The sequence below is a fragment of the Phocoena phocoena genome, chromosome 2, assembly GCF_963924675.1.
Source record: "Phocoena phocoena chromosome 2, mPhoPho1.1, whole genome shotgun sequence".
In the NCBI taxonomy this organism is placed as follows: domain Eukaryota; kingdom Metazoa; phylum Chordata; class Mammalia; order Artiodactyla; family Phocoenidae; genus Phocoena; species Phocoena phocoena.
This window is the reverse complement of record NC_089220.1, coordinates 95,506,402-95,523,434: the sequence shown is the minus strand read 5'-3', so window position 1 is coordinate 95,523,434 and position 17,033 is coordinate 95,506,402. Positions and strand designations below refer to the sequence as shown.

Below are 17,033 nucleotides of genomic sequence, written 5' to 3'. Positions count from 1 at the left end.
CAGTGTCCAGCAACAGAATTAGAGTTGTATGCAGTAATAAAGCAATTAAATGAGGAATCAAAGAAACGCCAGAATATCCCTGACTTCTCATACCCTGGTCCCGCCTAGTGAACCCCAATGTGTAGAAGCCAGGCAGATGGAAGGGAATGAAGGCTCTGCTTTGGGGCTCAGGGACCCTCCCCACCAGAACCTCCCCATCCTGCCATCAGGACCTGTGGGGAGCTCTCTGGGTTGAGGGCCCCAGACTGGAATATGTGGGCACCATGGTAGTTCGGTGGAGCCTGGGCAAGTCGGGTGTCTGTCTCAGGGGTGAAGAGAACCCGCCTCCCTCAGGCATCCACTGGGCATGAACGAGTTTCCTCAGGCTGGTCGCCGCACTCTGGGCTCTGCCTGGCAGCACAGGGGACGCTGCATGTCCCAAGGCTGTGCCGGTGCCATTTCTGATGGGGCGGTTGGTGTGAGGGAGGGAGCCTTTGCCTCTTCACCCTGTGTTGTCTTCACACCTTCGAACTGAACAAGATGATGACCATGTGTGGTAACAGAGGTGTAAAATGGAGAGAACTGTACCCTGAGGACATAGGAACTGTGGTGTCCTGGGCGAGGCATTTACGTGTTCTTTACAGTAAAGTAGTTTCAAGGGGGCACTAAGTGAGTTCATTTTTTGTTTTAAAGTTCAGTAATTTATTTGCTTCTTTACAGAAAGAAGAAGAACGTTTGAGGGCTTCTATTCGTAGGGAATCTCAGCAGCGCCGCATGAGAGAGAAACAGCACCAGCGGGGGCTGAGTGCTAGCTACCTAGAACCTGATCGATATGATGAGGAGGAGGAAGGTGAGGAGTCCATCAGCTTGGCTGCCATTAAAAACCGGTACAAAGGGGGCATTCGAGGTGAGTTTGGGCAGAAATTAAATGTCATCATGTCAGGGTCCAGGAATTTATCTTTGCATTGAGCATACTCTGAATGCTCAGTCACTGGACATTACATTTTTAAGGAACCAGTGTTAATGAGTGAGACATTTTGAGGTCTAAAGAGCTAAAGACTCATTGTGGAATCCTTTCAGGTCAGCCTGGAAGGGCAGAAGCTGCCTGTGCCCTCTCGCTTTCAGACTCATCCCTTGAGCTTCTGCTTTCTGATTTGAAAGTCTGCCGATTATATTTGGAACTTCTCTCAACTTTTTAAATTACTAGTTAAGAATCAAGAAGTTCAGGTTTTAAGAATCAGGAAGTTCAGTTTTTCAGCGAGTACATGTGTTTTCTTTCAAAGTTCTCCATTGCATATTCCCTTCTTTCACAAGTACCAATAATTTATAATGGTTAACATTTATTCAGCACATACTGAATCCCAGGCAAATACTCAGACATGCATCCTATTGGATCCTCATAACAATGTTAAGACCCAGTTACTAGTATTGTCTTGTTCTTTTTAAAAAAAATTGATTACTAAACTAATTATATTAGTTTCAGGTGTACAACCTAATGATTCGGTATCTGTATATATTGTGAAATGATCACCATAATAAGTCTAGTTAACTTCTGCCACCAAAGATAGTTACGGAATTTTTTTTCTTGTGATGGGAACTTTTAAAGTCTGTTCTCTCAGCAACTTTTAAATATACAGTACAGTGTTATTACCTTTAGTCACCACACTGTACATTACATGCCCATGACTGATTTATCTTCTAACTGGAGCTCCTACCATTTGACTCCCTTCACCCTTTCCTCCACCCTCCACACCACACCTCAGGCAACTACTAATCCGTTTCCTGTATCTATGAGCTTGGTTTTTTGTTTTCCTTTTTTTCACATCCTTCATACAAGTGAGATCACGCAGTGTTCATCTTTCTCTGTGTGACTTATTTCACTTAGCATAATGCCTCAAGGTCCATTTTTGTCTTGTTCTTACTGAGGAAATGGAGACTTTGAGAGGTTGAGTGGCTTGCCCAAAGACACATAGTTGGTACATGGACAGTTCTTGAACCAAGGCGATCTGACTTCTGATGTGTCTGTCTCCAGAACTTTCCCCACAGCCTGCAGCAAGATGTCATGCTTAAAAAAGCAAACTGAACCTGAAGGTGGAAGACCTAGGCTGGACCCAGCTGCCACTTTTTGTTTTGTTTTGTCTTGTCTTTGGCCGCACTACATGACCTGCGGGATCTTAGTTCCCCAACCAGGGATCAAACCCACACCCTCAGCAGTGAAAGCATGGAGTCCTAACCACTGAACCACCAGGGAATTCCCAACTCTCTTACTTTTTTTTTTTTTTTTTTTTTTTGTGGTACGCGGGCCTCTCACTGCTGTGGCCTCTCCCGCTGCGGAGCACAGGTTCCGGACACGCAGGCTCAGCGGCCATGGCTCACGGGCCCAGCCGCTCCGCGGCATGTGGGATATTCCTGGACCGGGGCACGAACCCGTGTCCCCTGCATCGGCAGGCAGACTCTCAACCACTGCGCCACCAGGGAAGCCCTCTCTTACTTTTTAGTTAGATGACTTTTGGAAAGTTATAGCACCTCTTTTCTATTACCCTTATCAAGAAAAGAACAACCTATTAGTAATAGTATTTATACCATGATGAGGTTGTTTTGAGAATCGAATGACATAATACATATAAAGTACATCATCTAGCCCTTGGCATATAACAAGTACTAAATAAATGTTACCCCAAACTATTGTCATTGTTCTTACCACTCATCAGCTTTGGGCAAGTGACTCCATGTCTCTGAATACTGAGTTCCCCATCTGTAAAATGAGGATCTAATCCCCCCCAGGTTAGCTTTGATAGAGATTTGGGAATCACTGTACAATGTAAGGTATACCTTGGGTGACCATGTTCCTGGTTTTGCCCTGTTAGAATGATAAATTATAAGAACACCCAATTTACCCTTTCTCTGACCATCCTGTGAAACTCCCTTCTCCTTTTTCACAGCAACTGCATTTTATTTATTTTGGGACTATAGTACAGAGACCTTTTATTTTTATTTTTATTTTTTTGTTAGTGCAGATTTCCCACAGAAAATATTAACTGTGGAAATAAATCACATATACACTAAATAAAAATGAAAAAATTGAGCATTTTTTAAGGGAGAGTTATATAATATTCAGTTTCCCAGTGATTAAAAACCTAATGGAGAAGTTCATTAGTGATCAGTTCTGTCCAATAGTCAGATAGGCAGGGAGTGGGGATAAGGGGAGAGCATTGGGTTCTGAGGTGAGGGGGTTGGTCTAACATCAGCTGTTCTTATTCTACCTGCACTTCACCTGGGCTGGGGCATCAGCACAGGCTGTTATTCATCTCCATCTCCCTTTGAAATGTCCACTTGGCAACAAACCGTCTTCACAGGACCAGGAAACCACCTCTTGCTTTTTTTTTTTTTTTTTTTTGCGGTACGCGGGCCTCTCACTGCTGTGGCCTCTTCCGTTGCGGAGCACAGGCTCCAGATGCACAGGCCCAGTGGTCATGGCTCACGGGCCCAGCTGCTCCGCGGCATGTGCATGTGGGATCTTCCCGGACCGGGGCACGAACCCGTGTACCCTGCATCGGCAGGTGGACTCTCAACCACTGCGCCACCAGGGAAGCCCCCACCTCTTGCTTTTATCTTTAAAACTATTTTGGAATTAACTGTTACCCTGATAAAAGAATGACTCAGACTTTAAAAACTTATTTGGAAATAGTGGTGTCTGTCTCTTTAATCAGCTTGCACAAGCCTTTTTAATATTTAAAAGTGGTCAGATACCAAAAAAAAAGTGGTCAGATGAACCATTCTTGTATTTGAGAGGATAAGTGCTTCACTTCAACATATCTAAACTTACATTTACCTTTTTTTAAAAAATAAATTTATTTTTATTTATTTATCTTTGGCTGCATTGGGTCTTGCTGTGCGTGGGCTTTCTCCAGTTGCGGCGAGCGGGGGCTACGCTTCGTTGCCGTGCATGGGCTTCTCATTGCGGTGGCCTCTCTTGTTGCGGAGCACGGGCTCTAGGCACATAGGCTTCAGTAGTTGTGGCACACAGGCTCAGTAGTTGTGGCTCTTGGCTGTAGAGCGCAGGCTCAGTAGTTGTGGTGCATGGGCTCCGTTGCTGCATGGCATGTGGGATCTTCCCGGACCAGGGCTCGAACCTGTGTCCCCTGCACCGGCAGGCAGATTCCTAACCACTGCACCACCAGGGAAGCCCACATTTACCTTTAAGTTTTAAAAACTTTTAATTATTTGTTTCCTCTGGAAAAAATGTACAAAGGAACTAAAGATATTCATCAGAAGAAAAATCCAGGAATGAATGGATCATTGTCTTTGAAAGTCACTTACAAATCTTCTTCCTTTGCTTTCAGAGGAACGAGCCAGAATCTATTCATCAGACAGTGATGAGGGATCAGAAGAAGATAAGGCTCAAAGATTACTCAAAGCAAAGAAACTCACCAGTGATGAGGTAAACCAAATTTATTCCATTCTAGAGGTTTACCCTGTACCTACAAGTCAACTCCTGGAATGAAGAGGAGCTCACAGCCCAGGAGCACAGATAGATGTCTACACACTTCACTGAAGCTCAGAGAGATAAATCCAGTAACAGGACTAGGGGTGGCCCAGAGGAGGGTCTGATACCTCTGCTCAGAGAAGGAGACCTCTCGTTGGGTGTTGAAGGAATAATGGTAGGTGTGCAGGGCAAACCAGCCAGGGTGGGCATGCCAGGTAGATGGAAAGGCCTGGGAGAAGACACATGGCCCTGAGATACCAAGGCTGGACTAGAGAACTAGAAATCATTAGTGTGGGTAGATCAGAGCATGTATCTCTTCTTTCTTTTTCTCTTTTTGTTTATTTTCAATATATTTTTTAAATTACAGAAATAATTCTTATGGTAGAAAAATCTGTTTTCTTTTTATTTAGATGAACTCATATTTGAAATAGTATTGAGTAATTCAAGAAAATAAATTTCCATCTATTATTGAAATAATAAATTTCCAAAGGAATTTTAACTTATGTTTTTGACAGTATCCTTTTCAAATTATAAGAGTGCAGGTGCTGAGAAATTTTGAGTCTTTTTTCAAAATATAATTTACATGTAACATTATATAACAGTATATTAATTTCAGGTATACAACATAAAGATTTGATCGATATATGTATATATTGCAAAATGATCACACCACAATAGTTATATGTTTAGTTATATGTTTTTTCTTGTGATGAGAACTTTTAAGATCTATGCTCTTAGCAACTTTAAATTGTACAATACAGTATTTATTTATTTATTTATTTTTGGCTGTGTTGGGTCTTTGTTGCTGCACGTGGGCTTTGTGGCGAGTGGGGGCTACTCTTTGTTGCAGTGCATGGGCTTCTCATTGTGGTGGCTTCTTGTTGTGGAGCACAGGCTCTAGGCACGCAAGCTTCAGTAGTTGTGGCACGCAGGCTCTAGAGCACAGGCTCAGTAGTTGTGGCACATGGGCTTAGTTGCTCTGTGGCATGTGGGATCTTCCCGGACCAGGGCTCAAACCCATGTCCCCTGCGTTGGCAGGCGGATTCTTAACCACTGTACTGCCAGGGAAGGCCACAATACAGTATTATTAACTGTAGTCACTCTGCTGTACATCACATCCCCATGGCCTACTTATTTTGTTTGTCTTTTTATTTATTTATTTTTTTAATTAATTAATTAATTTTTGGCTGCGTTGGGTCTTTGTTGCTGTGCGCGGGCTCTCTCTAGTTGTGGTGAGCAGGGCCTGCTTTTCATTGTGTTGCATGGGCTTATTGCGGTGGCTTCTCTCGTTGCAGAGCACGGGCTCTAGGTGTGCTGGTTTCAGTAGTTGTGGCTCACGGGCTTCAGAGCGCAGGCTCAGTAGTTGTGGCTCAAGGGCTTAGTTGCTCTGCGGCATGTGGGATCTTCCTGGGCCAGGGCTTGAACCTGTGTCGCGTGCATTGGCAGTCAGATTCTTAACCACTGCACCACCAGGGAAGTCCCTATTTAAGTCTTTTTAGATTATTTTTATCTTTGCTATTCTTGAATTTTGCTATGGTATCTTACTTAGTGTTTCCTTTTATTTTCCTGATTCGGATTTGTTAGATTTTCTGAATCTGTAGATTGGTATTTTTCATCAGTTCTGAAAATTTCTCAGCCATTAATTCTTCAGATATTACTTCTGTACCATTCTGTCTCTCCTTTCTTCATGAAACTCTGATTAGATGCATGTTATTCCTTCTTACCTTATCCTCCATGACAGATCATCAGTCTCTCTTTCATATTTTCCATGTCTTTATCTCCCTGCATTCTAGGACAGTTCTTCAGATCTTTCTAGTTCAGTGCTTCTTTCTTTAGCTGTCTAATACATTTTTAATCTCTTACATTGAATTTTTACTTTGTTTCAGTTTTTTATCTCTAGCAGTTTAGTTTCTTTTTCTAATTGGTCATTTTAAAAAATTCTGCTCCTAAATTATATTTTTCAGTTTCTCCTTTTAATGTCTTTAAATATTTGAAACCTACATGTTATGGTCTTTTATGTCTGAGAATTCCAATGTCTAAAATCTTTACATGTGTGATTTTACAGCCAGTTACTTCTGCTGGCTCTTTTTCATGATGACTTATTTCTCCATGTGCTCTGCAATTGATTTACTTAGCTCAGATCAATGGGAATTTTTGTGGCTTAGATTGATGGATTCCTCCAAAGATGGTATATATTTGCTTCTGCCAGGTACCTTGGGACTACTTTAAGTTATATTCTTGGAATAAGGTCTTCTTAGTTTTACTAGAAGTATGGGTTCTGACTTGTGGTTATGAATTTTCCTAGAAATTTTAAATTTTTTGTTTTAATCCCCTGTTAATTAGTTCTAATGTTAGAGATTAGAAATTATCCTTGCAGGCATTTAGAACAGGGGTTGGCAAATTACATCCCACTGACCTAATCTGGCCTGCCACCTGTTTTTTCAAATAAAGTTTTTTAGGAATCCACCCATGGTTATTCATTTATGTATTTGTCTATGGATGTTTTCCTTCTATAGTGACAGAGTTGATTAGTTGCAACAGAAACCATACATATGTGTTGTAAAGCCTAAGACATTTATTCTCAGGCCCTTTACCAAAAAGGTTTGCCTACCCCTACCTCAGAGAAATGGGCCTGGGTTTATTTCTACTTCACCTGAACACTAAAGATACAGTCCTTTGGGGTCTGCTATAATCTGCTCCACTTGGCCTTTGTCTCCTGTCCTCAGCACCCTGCAAGGCATAAAACCTTAAGCTCATGTTCACACAGTTTGGTAAATGTCTTCAAGGAGAAAGCCTGCTGTCGTGCTGTGCTTATCTCTGTGGGTTCTTGCTTTTGCTTAATTTTAGGTCTCTGATTACACCTTATTTTCTTGCCATCACTTTGGTTTGTTCATAGTTTTTCATCATTGTAATTTTCAGTGGGAGGGTTATTCAAAGGATTGTTCTACCATATTGTGGGAACATTGTTGTGTTCCTGTTATTCCTGATTTTAATGTATTTTGATCATTTTGGCCTGTGAACTGCGAGCTTCTGTGAGCTCTTTTCTCATGTGAAACAGAATTTTGTTCTTGTGTTATTGTTAATTACAACATTTAATATTTCCCAGTCTTTCTTGAAAGTGGCATGCTATGGAAGATAACTAGACAAAAATTGTTAAATTATTCTCTAACATACTTGTTTTAAGTTAGATAGGAAACATCTTAATCATGCATTTATAGTGTGTTGAACTGTTGGCAAACAGGAATCCTCATCTAAGCAGATGCCGTTTTATTTTTTGGCAAGCAGAAACTGTGAATAAAACTTGAAAAGTGCCATGGGACTTCTGTTTATTTCTAGTATTCTCAGAAATGAGATTTCTAAATGTGATCCATCAAATAGTCTTCTTCTAGTCTGGGCAATTGCAAACCTGTAACTTCCTGACTTAAAAATGTCTCTTGCAAATGCCTCCTAGCTGTCTGTTATAGGAGCTACCCTCTATCTTCTGCACCCAAATACTCGCTGTTAAGTCTTCCTGTACCCCTCCTTTCCCCTTTCCTGACAACAGAGACTACTTCTGCCTGGACCTCCCAACCCCTGCCTCTGCCTCCCCTTATTGCCCCAGTTCAAGTCCTGGCATGGGTCACAATGGGAGAGAGGACAAAAGGGGTCAGACCTGCTCTAGGTCCCTCTCCTTATTTGCACACTAAACCCTACCCACACGCCATGAACCTAGTTATTCCTCTGAGATAAACCGAGTTTTCAGACCCCAAGTCCCCACCCCAGAGAACCACTGTTGTCACCAGAGCATTCCTTGATATGGGGAAAGGGCATGGGTCTGGATTAGAATGAACTGGATTACTGAATCTTGGGCTATTTTATACTACTTGTATGGCCTTGAGCAAGTCATCTCACATTTCCAAGTCTGTTTTCTCATCTGTTCTATGGGGTTTATGCTCGCTGCCTTGTAAAGTTGTATTATAGTAAATAACAGATATGAAAGTGGGTGAATGCTAGCTTCCCTTCCCCAACAGGGTCTAAGTTACAAAAAAGGAGAGAAACAGAACTTTTTATCCTCCCTTATTTTTGTAAGCAGTGAAAACTTTAGAAAACCTAAATTACAGCAAAAGTGGAAAGATGGGTAGTAGAAGAAACTGTGGAAAAGGGAAAGACTGCCGTGGAAAGGAACATGCAGACAATGGGAAGGAAGGGCATCACTGCCAGGCCTCAGCTTTCTTGGATGAAAGAGATGACCTGCGAAGGACTACCTAGAATGTGGTGCTGGTGGTCTGGTTCCTCTCCATGTCTCTCTTTCCTCCCCCAGCTCTGCCTCGTGGAGCCTCCATTCCCCCCTTGTCAGCCCTGCCTTACCTGTTAGAGGCCCCTTTGTTTATGGAGCCATCAGCAACTTGGAACCAGGGTAGTCCCAGCTTCCCCTCCAGTGTGGTTGGGATTCTGAATGTGTTTCCCTGGAAGCCTTGACACTCTTGGTGTTGGTCACTTATACTTTAAGACACCCTTATTTGTATATATTCTTAGGTATATTTTGGGTTAAATAAACTCTGAGAGCTGGTTTCTAATGGGAGTTTTACAATCAGTCTAAAAAATAAATTGTTGGAAGACAACTCCTCCATAACTGTGGGCTGCCTATTCCTGTGTCTTTAGGGACCTGCATTCATGGCTGTATTAGAAAGCTTTGTGTTCATCTCAGAGGTCTCTGAGACTGTCCTCAGTTTTTTTCTTTCTTTTTTCTTTATTCTGCTCTGCAGTAGTTATTTCCACTATTTTATCTTCCAGGTCACTTATCCGTTCTTCTGCCTCAGTTATTCTACTATTGATCCCTTCTAGAGTATTTTTAATTTCATTTATTGTGTTGTTCATCATTGCTTGTTTCCTCTTTAGTTCTTCTAGGTCCTTGTTAAATGTTTCTTGCATTTTCTCTATTTCCAAGATTTTGGATCCATCTTTACTATCATTGTTCTGAATTCTTTTTCAGGTAGACTGCCTATTTCTTCTTCATTTGTTAGGTCTGGTGGGTTTTTACCTTGCTCCTTCATCTGCTGTGTGTTTTTCTGTCTTCTCATTTTGCTTATCTTACTGTGTTTGGGGTCTCCTTTTCGCAGGCTGCAGGTTCGTAGTTACCGTTGTTTTCGGTGTCTGTCCCCAGTGGCTAAAGTTGGTTCAGTGGGTTGTGTAGGCTTCCTGGTGGAGGGGACTAGTGCTTGTGTTCCGGTGGATGAGGCTGGATCTTGTCTTTCTGGTGGGCAGGTCCACGTCTGGTGGTGTGTTTTGGGGTGTCTGTGGCCTTATTATGATTTTAGGCAGCCTCTCTGCTAATGGGTGGGGTTGTGTTCCTGTCTTGCTAGTTGTTTGGCATAGGGTGTCCAGCACTGTAGCTTGCTGGTCGTTGAGTGAAGCTGGGTGTTGGTGTTGAGATGGAGATCTCTGGGAGATTTTCGCTGTTTGATATTACGTGGAGCTGGGAGGTCTCTTGTGGACCAGTGTCCTGAAGTTGGCTCTCCCACCTTAGAGGCACAGCACTGATGCCTGGCTGGAGCACCAAGAGCCTGTCCTCCACACGGCTCAGAATAAAAGGGAGAATATATAGGAAGGAAGAAAGAAAGAAAGAGGATAAAATAAAGTAAGATAAAATAAAATAAAGTTATTAAAATAATTATTAAGAAAAAAAATTTAAAAAGTAAACAAACAAAAAACCGGACGGACAGAACCCTAGGACAAATGGTGGAAGCAAAGCTATACAGACAAAATCTCACACAGAAGCATACACACTCACAAAAAGAGGAAAATGGGAAAAAATAATCTGTCTTGCTCTCAAAGTCCACCTCCTCAATTTGGGATGATTCGTTGTCTATTCAGGTATTCCACAGATGCAGGGTACATCAAGTTGATTGTGGAGCTTTAATCCGCTCCTTCGGAGGCTGCTGGGAGAGATTTCCCTTTCTCTTCTTTGTTCGCACAGCTCCCGGGGCTCAGCTTTGGATTTGGCCCCGCCTCTGCGTGTAGGTCGCCTGAGGGCGTCTGTTCTTCGCTCAGACAGGACGGGGTTAAAGGAGCAGCTGATTCGGGGGCTCTGGCTCTGTCAGGCTGCGGGGAGGGAGGGGTACAGATGCGGAGCGAGCCTGCGGCAGCAGAGGCCAGCGTTATGTTGCACCAGCCTGAGGCGCGCCGTACGTTCTCCCGGGGAAGTTGTCCCTGGATCCCGGGACCCTGGCAGTGGCGGGCTGCACAGGCTCCCCGGAAGGAGTGTGGATAGTGACCTGTGCTCGGACACAGGCTTCTTGGTGGCGGCAGCAGCAGCCTTAGCATCTCATGCCCGTCTCTGGGGTCCGCGCTTTTACCCGCGGCTCGCGCCCATCTCTGGAGCTCCTTTAAGCCTCTTGTCTCTTCGGCAGCAGCAGGCTTTCCCCCAGACTCCCTCCTGGCTAGCCGTGGTGCACTAACCCCCTGCAGGCTGTGTTCAAGCCGCCAGTCCTCTCCCTGGGATCTGACCTCCGAAACCCCAGCCTCAGCTCCCAGCCCCGCCCGCCCAGGCGGGTGAGCAGACAAGCCTCTCGGGCTGGTGAGTGCCGGTCGGCACCGATCCTCTGTGCGGGAATCTCTCCGCTTTGCTCTCCGCACCCCTGTGGCTGCGCTCTCCTCCGTGGCTCCGAAGCTCCCCCGCTCCGCCACCCGCAGTCACCGCCCGCGAAGGGGCTTCTAGTGTGTGGAAACCTTTCCTCCTTCACAGTTCCCTCCCACTGGTGCAGGTCCCGTCCCTATCCTTTTGTCTCTGTTTATTCTTTTTTCTTTTGCCCTACCCAGGTACGTGGGGAGTTTCTTGCCTTTTGGGAGGTCTGAGGTCGTCTGCCAGCATTCAGTAGGTGTTCTGTAGGAGTTGTTCCACATGTAGATGTATTTCTGATGTATCTGTGGGGAGGAAGGTGATCTCCGCGTCCTACTCTTCGTCATCTTCTCCTGTCAGCCTGTGTGCATCTAATATATGAGTATTTTTGTTATTTGTTGCATTTACATGGCACAGGGATTTATTCCAGCCAAGTTCACTAAGGCAGAATCCCACACCCCTGCTTTCACAAAATGAGGTCTCCTGAAGGTTGCCACTCAACTTTCTAAGTCCTGGGAGTAGCAGGCCTGCATGCCTTTGCTGGGCTTTACTGTGCTTGTCTGTAGCCGCCTGGGAAGTTGGTCCTGGAAGGATTTTCAGAGCAGAATTCCAGAGCATCTTACCCGAGACAGTGGATTAGAACCGGTGCCAATTAGACTTCTTTGGGAGAGCTTTGACCTGGCTCCTGACTTCCCAGCTGCTTGGCCCTGTCTAGGTTCCTTTAGGACAGGCTCTACCACCTTTTAGACCTACCATGCCCGTTATTCTTTTATTCACTCAAATTTAAACCCATTAAAGAACTTTAGAGCTGAAGAGACCATACACACTGAAGTTTACTTGGGGAAGGTTGCCACAAACCAGGCTGGTATGTAGAGTTTAAGGTAAGATTCATCAGCTGAAAATAAAGGAAAAGTGGTGGTAGTAGTGAATGTGCTTCTTGCCTTTGCCAGTGTGGGGTTGCGAGAGAAGTGTTTAGGTTTGCTCAAGGCTGGGAAGTAGAAAGGAGGCTTGTCACAGCCTGGGGGCAGGATCCATCCTCCAGGGTTGCTGTTGGGGTAACTTTGTTGCTGCCAGCTGGGAAGTAAGTGCAGTAGGACTTCTGGATCTTTTCCTGTGGATTCGTAACTTACCCGTTTGAATTCTCCTATGACTTCAGGTCTGTGGGGATGCATCTGGGATAATAAGGCAGGAAACAAGTGTGAGATAGTATTGATATCTTCTCCTCAGAGGGCCAAGCATCAGAAAAAGTGGCTATGCCAGCTTGTATGCTACATCCAGAAGCATTCTCTGGACAGGGTAGTAAGATGCTTGGCCTTCCCCAACTTCAACTTTTAAACTTTGTTCACCCTGTTTTATTTTTGGTGAGGAGTCTTGTTAAGGCAATTCTGGAGTATCATATTTAGTATCATTTCATTTTAATCAATTTTTGATATTATTTAATGTTGATCTGTTCAAATTCTTTCTGTAAGAAGTGTTTTTAGAAAACTTCCCCAATTTTTTGTTTCTATTAGAACATTATACAACGTGACTTTAAGCAGTGGAAACTTGTGTATGAAAGCCTTTAATTTCTTCAAAAATTTTTTTTCAAATATTAAAATAATCTTTATTCTGTGAGTTTTCAGTACATCCAAAACAAGAAATAGTTATTTCAAAAAATTGACAGTCTTGGGCTTCCCTGGTGGCGCAGTGGTTGAGAATCTGCCTGCCAGTGCTGGGGACACGGGTTTGAGCCCTGGTCTGGGAGGATCCCACATGCCGCGGAGCAACTAAGCCAGTGCGCCACAGCTACTGAGCCTGCGTGTCTGGGGCCTGTGCTCCGCAACAAGAGAAGGCTGCGACAGTGAGAGGCCCGTGCACCGTGATGAAGAATGGCCCCCGCTTGCCACAACTAGAGAAAGCCCTCGCACAGAAACGAAGACCCAACACAGCCATAAATAAATAAATAAATAAAATTATAAATAAATAATAAAAAATTGACAGTCTTTAGGGCTTCCCTGGTGGCGCAGTGGTTGAGAGTCCGCCTGCCGATGCAGGGGACACGGGTTCGTGCCCCGGTCTGGGAAGATCCCACATGCCGCGGAGGGGCTGGCCGGTGAGCCATGGCCGCTGAGCCTGCGCGTCCGGAGTCTGTGCTCCGCAACGGGAGAGGCCACAACAGTGAGAGGTCCGCGTACCGCAAAAAAAAAAAAAAAAAAATTGAGTCTTTAGAATGCTTTTTAGGTAACGAAGAAGTGAAATGCTCAGCAAGTAGAGAAAAAAGTTTAAGTAAATGCCTAATTATGGTCAAAATAGTCAGCAGAACAAGTGGTTATATAGGCTGACTTCTTTGGGAGAGCCCTAACTCTTCCCAGGGCAAAGCCCATTTCCACTTTCCTGCAGCTCTTCTCCATGTACAACAGCTTCTTCCCCCTGTGAGACTGGGTCACAATTGCTTAGCTCGCCCTCATGGGCCTGAAATTGGGTTTTAGGGTTAGTTTTGTTATTACTCCGGAGTCATTTTGAATGCCTCTAGTACCTGTAGACTTGGAAACTGGCCATGACATTAACCACTGGTTTTATTCAGCTGGTAAATGTTCTTATTAAAATTTTATGTTATCTTTGGGTTTTCAGAGAGTTATTCAGCTCAGAGCTACTTTTGATAAACCTTTCTAGAAATATTCTCTATGAACTTTGAGATTTTTCAAATTTTTATCTGTTTAGGAAGGTGAGCCTTCTGGAAAGAGAAAAGCGGAAGATGATGATAAAGCAAATAAAAAGCACAAGAAGTACGTGATCAGTGATGAAGAGGAAGAAGATGATGATTGAAGTAGAAAATGTGAGAACTTTATGTATTTTATTGTACAGTTTGTTTTATAAATATGATGTAAACATGAATTATTTTGACTGAAATAAATTGATTTGCTTTTGAGTAATTTTAATTGTAATAAAAAAATTTTAAAAGCAGGTCTCTGTTCAAGAAATTGACCCCTCCCAAAGCAGGCTGATTTTGTTAATGCCTTACACTAATTCTTAGGTTTTAGTGAATTCGTCCCAGGCCCCACAAAGAAGCCTTGCAAGGGCCAGGTGAAGCGAGTGAGGCATTCTTCTGGGGTGCAGAGTTTTAAAAGGGGCGCAAAAAAGCCTCCGTAATTGTATTCGTTTGCTAGGTCTGCTGTAGCAAAGTACCACAAATTGGGTGACTTAATACCACAGAAACCCATTCTCTCACAGTTCTGAAGCCTATAAATGCTAAATAAAGGTGTCGGCAGAGCCGTGCTCCCTCTAAAGGGAAGAATCCTTCCCTGCATTGTCCTAGCTTCTGGAGGATCCCAGTAATCCTTGGCTCGTAGCAGCATAGCTCCAATCTCTGCCTCTGTCTTCACATGGCTTGTTTCCCTGTGTGTCTGCTCTGTGTCTCTCTGTGTCTCCGCTCTGTCTCTCCAGATCCCACTCTTCTTTCAGGACACCCTGAAAGAAGAAAATGGGTTTAGGGTTAACCCTAATCCAGTGTGACCTCATCTTAACTAATTACATCTGCAAAGATCCTATTGCCAAATAAAGTCACATTCTGAGGTTCTGGGTAGATATGAATTTTGAAGGGTCCCTATTCAGCCCACTACAGTAATCAAGTTTAATATTACCGTAATACAACATTTTAAAAAATTAAAATTAATGTAAAAAAATGATGAATAAAATGTTAAAAATTCAAATAAAGATGATCTGACAGGACTGGGATTAGGGTAAGCCAAGTGAGAAGAGTGGCACAAGTACAGAACTGGATAGATTGTCTCTTTATTTGAAATTTTGATGTTTTGTTTATGGGAGTTTTTTGCATGGAGTTTAAAATGTATTGCAATATTATTTACCTTGATCACTAAGATTCTGGCGCCACTTATATTTTTCACCAAAGTGAGTATCTCACACGTTACGTCCTAGTTGTGGCCCTGCTTTCTCACAGCATGGTGGCCGGGTTCCAACAGTGAGCACCCCAAGAGAGCTGTATTATCTTTTTTCAAAATCCACCACATTCTGTTCAATAGAAGTGAGTCACTGATGTGAGCTCATATTCAAAGGGAGGGAAATTTGACTCCTCTCGATGGTAGAAATGGCAAAGAATTAGATATATTTGAAATCCATATTTGAGATATGTATTTGTCTTTTCTGCAGTGCTCTTCTACACAGCCTAATCTTTCCCTTAGGAACGGACTAGGCCTGTTAATACAATCTAGGAGGGGTGGCTTGTGGGAGGCTCACCCTGAAGCCTGGTTATAGAGAAGTGACATTGAAAGAGAATAAGGTCCTAACTCACCACTGTGTCACTCTCCTAAACTCAGAAACCTTCAGTCCCTTGCTGTTTCTTGGTTTATCAAGTTGAAACTCCGATGCCTGGCTCTTGAGAGCCTTCATTTTGACTCTGTCCTTTCCAAGGCAACATTGTTTTTTCACTAGCAGACACATATGTGACAGTGATTGAACTCTTGTCTCTTGTCTCCAAACCTGCCCTTCTCTACAGAGCTTGGCTATGCAGAGCCAAGGCTCTGCAAGCACATTTCAGCTTTGCCAGCTGCCCCCTGTTAGGGGGCGCCAGAGAGAACTGGGAGACTGAATAACAAAGAAAAGATTGCTCCTTCCTGTTTGTTTATGGAACTTTTCTGGGGGCTTCCTGTTGACCTCCATTCTTTCTGAGGGGGCGCAGCAGCAGCAGTAGTTTCTTCCCACAGCAGCTCAGTCCGGTTTGCAGTTTACCAAGACTTGAAGAGGCAGCTACATTGTACTCCCGAGAGACGTCAGTACCAGCTGGACACTTCTCTTCCTCAGGTATGTTTCAGCTCCAAGGGGCCCTGTCTGTAAGTTTGTAAGTTTAATAATAATTCTAACTTTCCCCTTTGTTCCCTCATCTCTAGGGGTGGAAGTTGCTCTCTGAATTTGCTAATTCTGTGATCCCTTAGGGAGTCCTCTTTGTACTTTTTGTAACCAAATCAACAACTTGAAACCTAATTACAATTTTTAAAAAATATTAAGATCTATCTGTGTAGACAACTGGTATGTTTTCTGTTGCCCAACTTGGACCTGACTGGGTAGTCCAGGAAGCAAATCCTCAAAGATGAGATGTGTAGATTGGTTTGGGTCTGAGCTCCTCACCAATGGGAAACAGGATGCTGGTGGTGCCTTGGCATCATGATGAACCAGATTATCCCCTGTGATTGAGGGCTTAAGCGGCTGCTACACTTACTAGGCAGTCCTGATGACTAAGGACTGTGGTGTGGGATGGATGCTTCTGAGTGCCCTGGGGCACTGACAGAAAGTCGACAAGCTTAGGTTAGTTTCGGTTTGTTTTTAAACTTTATTGAAGTAGAGTTGATTTACAATGTTGTGTTAATTTCTGCTGTACAGCGAAGTGATTCAGTCATACATATATATTCTTTTTCATACTCTTTTCCATTAGGGTTTGTCACAGGATACTCAATGTTGTTCCCTATGCTATACAGGAGGGCCTTGTCGTCTATCTGTTCTCTATATAATAGTTTGCATCCACTAATCCCAAACTCCCATTCCTTCTCCCCCCACACCTCCTCCCCCTTGGCAACCACAAGTCTGTCCTCTATGTCTGTGAGTCTGTTTCTGTCTTGTAGATAGGTTCCTTTGTGTTGTATTTTAGAGTCCACATATAAGGGATGTGGTATTTGTCTTTCTTTTTATGACTTCACAGAAGCTTAGGTCTTCAAACATTCTGCTTGTGACAGCACTTGTGACAGCCCTAAAGGAATCTCATATCTTGTAGTCAGAGGGCTGAGGTAGCTGAAAATCAAACGCATGTAATTGTGTGGTTGCAGAACTACAACATCAACTGAATTCACAGCCTCTTCAAGTCTCTCATGTGAAAGGGTATTGATTGAGAAAGAAACTAGGAATGGGGATTTCTGTTTGGACTCAGATAAAGCTGAAAAACAAATTTTCTAGTCCCTCTGAGCCTGCCTTGCCTGTGAGAAG

At 43.5% G+C, this 17,033-nt stretch overlaps 1 protein-coding gene across 2 annotated transcripts in view; it reads left to right on the top strand.

The window, feature by feature from the left end:
• The window catches only part of LOC136118082 (RNA polymerase-associated protein LEO1), a 49,210-nt gene extending 35,212 nt beyond the window's left edge, over positions 1–13,998 (top strand). The window contains exons 10-12 of one of the 2 annotated variants that reach the window (XM_065871239.1): positions 700–886; positions 4,323–4,420; positions 13,764–13,998. In XM_065871239.1, the coding sequence (XP_065727311.1) occupies positions 700–886; positions 4,323–4,420; positions 13,764–13,868 (390 nt within the window). In that variant the 3' untranslated portion in view covers positions 13,869–13,998. The remainder of the gene's footprint in view (positions 1–699; positions 887–4,322; positions 4,421–13,763) is intronic. The other variant, XM_065871240.1, reaches the window with a different exon arrangement.
• The last annotated feature ends 3,035 nt before the right edge of the window (positions 13,999–17,033 follow it).